The following is a 4,770-nucleotide window of genomic DNA, read 5'->3' on the forward strand; positions in this document are numbered from 1 at the left end:
ACACACACACATACATACACACACACACACATTCTTGTATTTGTTACCTTCTTGAGACCGCCGGTCCTCATATGGACGGTACTTTTCCTTGTTAGTGTCTCAAGAAGGGTATAAATACAAGAACACACACACACACACACACACTCACACACACACACACACACACACACACACTCTCTCTCAAGTGTTTAAAGAAGGAACTAATTGATGGACGTGCAGCAGCACAATGAGACCTTTGGCTGGCTGCCTTTAGATAAATCTCCACCTCTTGTTTACATGCTGAAGGGCTGCAGATAAGAAGATGTGTGCAGCAGGTTTGTGGCGCTGTGGAGGTGGGTGGAGCCAGGCTGGATCATAAAGGGTGTGTTGGGGGGGCCGGGGGGAGGGGGGGTCAGGCAGACACACAAGTGTGAAGACCAGTGTTGCTTTTTCGCAGCCCGCTAAAAAGACAGGAAGTGTTCTCACCATCTGTGTGTGTGTGTGTGTGTGTGTGTGTGTGTGTGTGTGTGTGTGTGTGTGTGTGTGTGTGTGTGTGTGTGTGTGTGTGTGTGTGTGTGTGTGTGTGTGTGTGTGTGTGTTTGAGTGGTAAAAGTCTAGCCTGAGCAAGGAGAAGCAGACATGAGCGTGGAGGCAGGCGGACAGCAGAGCTACGTGTCCACCTTCAGGGTCCGCCTGAGGCCCCCCCACGCTGGGAAGGTACCTGGCGGTGCTGACGCTGCCACTTCACACTCAGGTGAGGGTGCTTTGGTTCTTGTTTTTGTATTTTAATGCCAGCTTTTGGGTCCGGTGTCGGCAACCCCGAATGTTGAAAGAGCCATATTGGACCAAAATTACAAAAAAATAATTTGTCTGCAGCCGCAAAAAAAAAAAAAATCCTTGTGTCAGTGTTATAGTGAAGGCAACACATGATGGAAGTGTCTATATTAGTTAGAAAGTGAAAGTAAAGTACCAATGATTGTCACACACAAAAACACTAGGTGTGGCGAAATTGTTCTCTGCATTTGACCCATCACCCTTGATCACCCTCTGGGAGGTGAGGGGAGCAGTGAGCAGCATCGGTGGCCGCGCATCATTTTTTTGGTGATTTAACCCCCAATTCCAACCCTTGATGCTGAGTGCCAAGCAGGGAGGTAATGAATCCCATTTTTATAGTCTTTGGTATGACTCAGCCGTGGTTTGAACTCACGACCTCAGGGCGGACACTCTAACAACTAGGCCACTGAGGCCTACTATCAAAATGACTTTAAAAGTCTTATATAAGTGTTATAATGAAAGCAACACAGGATGTAAGTGTCGATATTAGTTATATTAGCCTACTATCAAAATGACTTTAAAAGTTGAATATAAGTCTTATAATGAAGGCAACACATGATGTAAGTTTCTATATTAGCTATATTAGCCTACTATCAAAATTACTTTAAATGTCTTATATAAGTCGTATAATGAAGACGACACATGATGTAAGTGTCTATATTAGCCTACTATCAAAATGACTTGAAAAGTCTTATATAAGTGTTATAATGAAGACAACACATGATGTAAGTGTCTATATTAGCTATATTAGACTACCGGTACTATAAAAAGGACTTTAAAAGTCTTATATAAGTGTTATAATGAAGGCAACACATGATGTAAGTGTCTATATTAGCCTACTATCAAAATGATTTTAAAAGTCTTATGTAAATGTTATAGTGAAGGCAACACATGATGTAAGTGTCTATATTAGCTATATTAGCCTACTATCAAAATACCTTTAAATGTCTTATATAAGTCTTATTATGAAGACGACACATGATGTAAGTGTCTATATTAGCCTACTATCAAAATGACCTCAAAAGTTGAATATAAGTGTTATAATGAAGACAACACATGACGTAAGTGTCTATATTAGCTATATTAGCCTACTATCAAAATGACCTCAAAAGTTGAATATAAGTCTTATAATGAGGGCGACACATGATGTAAGTGTCTATATTAGCCTACTATCAAAATGACTTTAAAAGTCTTATATTAGTCTTATAATGAAGACAACACATGATGTAAGTGTCTATATTAGCTATATTAGCCTACTATCAAAATGACTTTAAAAATCTTATATAAGTCTTATAATGAAAACAACACATGATGTAAGTGTCTATATTAGCCTACTATCAAAATACCTTTAAAAAAGTCTTATATAAGTGTTATAATGAAGACAACACATGACGTAAGTCTCAATATTAGTGAAATTAGCCTACTATCAAAATGACTATGTATCGCAGGCTGAAGCAAATCTTTGTTGACAGAAATGTTGAAATATAATATTTATTCTACATATTGTTACAACATTGGAAAACATTAGTAAAACTTCTCAGGGGGTGCGATAACTCCTGGAAATGGTACAGATGTGTGTCCGAGTTTAAGGAAACAGCAGGCTGTCTTCGTCTAATGGGTTTATTACAATCTATGCAAGCTGGGTATCGTTTGCTGTGGTCTGGAACAACATGGCACACAACCATCAGAAATGTAGCCAATATTACATACAGATAATGTGTCATGAGACATACAAATATAAATGAAATACACAGAGGACATAAGTAAAGGATATTTAATGAGCTCAAACATAGCTACAAACGAGGCATAATGATGCAATATGTACATACAGCTAGCCTAAATAGCATGTTAGCATCGATTAGGTTGCAGTCATGCACTGACCAAATATGCCTGATTAGCACTCCAACAAGTCAACAACATCAACAAAGCTCTACCTTTATGCATTCAAGCACAGTATAAAACTTTTGGTGGACAAAATGAGACAAAGAAGGAGTGGAAGATTTTACATGTAAACAAACACAGTCCACACTATGGTGAGTTCAAGAACCGCCGAAATAAGGTCAAAACGATGTTCACCGAATATTCTCATCGGTGAAGCATACACACAAACATATTAAACAGTGAGCTTTCAAACAAAAAACGTACTAAAACAAAAAAAAATATTTTCCCCAATCTTTTTCCATTTTCAATCATTTTTTTAAAAATGCTCCAGGGAGCCACTAAGGCGGCTCTAAAGAGGAACACACGTTCATAAATGGTGTTGTTTTTGGACCCTGCTCTTGCTTCATTGGCTCTTTATGGGCATAGCAACAAGTGGAAGAAGAATTGAAAGCATTAAAGAGGCGATATGCATAACTTCCCCATCATATTGATATCATTGTAAATCCATTTGTTGTTTTGTTAAATATTATTAGTTTGCCGTCGTAAGAAACTGAAGTAATAATTAAAAACATTTTCAGGAGGCTCCAGGATTTCAAAAATTAACCAATCGGCTCAACTGTTTGATTCTTGTGATGACAAAAAGACTGCCATTGTAAGTTAATAGAACTAAGCCAGACACTTGTAAACGTATTAGCTCATGCTAACGACGATAGCGTGATTATATTACGATAGCACGTGCAAATATGCAAGAAAACACTCCCACAGAGATCACAGGTTTAATAATTAGGAATTGTTTTAGTTATATTGTAGAACAAACCTTGCTTGGAGTGATGAATGAGGAATCTATACGAGTAGAAGCGCTATGGATGGCAAGCAGACAGAATAGCAATTGTACTTACAATTAAAAGCTCTAAACTGAAGAGCATTGCCTGCACCATTTTATAAGCCGCAAATTTGTCCAAAAGATGGTGCCATAGCACAAACAATACATACCCTATCTGTCATGTCGGGGTCGCATGTTTATGTGGTGGTGGTTTCCCCAAGAGGTAAGAAAGATGATGTAATCCAATAATCAGGCAAGAATACGAAAATACAAAATAGCATGTTTTGTATTTTCCAAGATACGGCAAAGGCTTAGCAAAAGACTAGCCAACAAAATGTAGTACCGACGCAACTGTTGCGTGTCGCAAACAAGACTGCCAGGCAGAGTATGGCTCGAGTCAGGAATAAATAGCTCTCTGATTAGTGACCGGGAGCAGGTGAGCAAGTCCCCGACCACTAATCAGAGGCAGGTGACAAAAATCAGCACCCAAGGCAACAAGTAAAACAAACACGTGTGCTGAACCAGAATGAACCAAATACTAAAGAAATATCTAACTAAAACAAAATAGGACCCGGGCAAAAGATCATGACACCTTACAGGGTAATTGTTTTTTTTGTTTTTTTTATATTTTTTACCATTTGCAATATGGTCGTCAGCAAAGAAAAATCCATAAATTAGCCGCTCCGTTTTAGAAGCCGGGGGGCAAAGCGTAGGGGAAAAGTAGCAGCTTTTAGTTCGGCATTTACAGTATTTGCTTTTACCCCTATTTAGTGTCTAATTGTAAGTGTGGTGAAAAAATTTCATAACACATCAGTATATATATATATATATATATATATATATATATATATATATATATATATATATATATATATATATATATGTCTGTATATATATATATATATATATATACATACATATATACATATATATACATATATATATATATATATATTTATATATACATATATATACATATATACATATATATATACACATATATATATGTATATATAAATATACATATATATATTTTTTGTTTTTTGTTTTTTTTGTTTTCATATCTTTGTTGAAATCTTGTTTTAAGGAACACTTAGAGAACAAAGAAATGGGATAAAACTGCTATGATATGAAAAGGGGTATGATTAAATAAGCTCTACTTCTTCCTACTCCTTTTCAGACATTCTGTAATGAAAGAACTGGAAATATGTGATGCACTACATTGTAGTTGTATTGTTTGCATGTTCCAAATG

General features: G+C 36.7%; 1 protein-coding gene across 1 annotated transcript in view; it reads left to right on the plus strand.

Annotated features, from left to right (window-relative positions):
• The first annotated feature begins 405 nt into the window (after nucleotides 1-405).
• Nucleotides 406-4,770, plus strand: part of mylk5 (myosin, light chain kinase 5) — a 41,473-nt gene continuing 37,108 nt past the window's right edge. The window contains exon 1 of the mRNA XM_061981971.2: nucleotides 406-733. Coding sequence (XP_061837955.2) covers nucleotides 619-733 — 115 coding nt within the window. The 5' untranslated portion in view covers nucleotides 406-618. The remainder of the gene's footprint in view (nucleotides 734-4,770) is intronic.

This window comes from Nerophis lumbriciformis, linkage group LG24 (genome assembly GCF_033978685.3).
Source record: "Nerophis lumbriciformis linkage group LG24, RoL_Nlum_v2.1, whole genome shotgun sequence".
NCBI classification, from domain to species: domain Eukaryota; kingdom Metazoa; phylum Chordata; class Actinopteri; order Syngnathiformes; family Syngnathidae; genus Nerophis; species Nerophis lumbriciformis.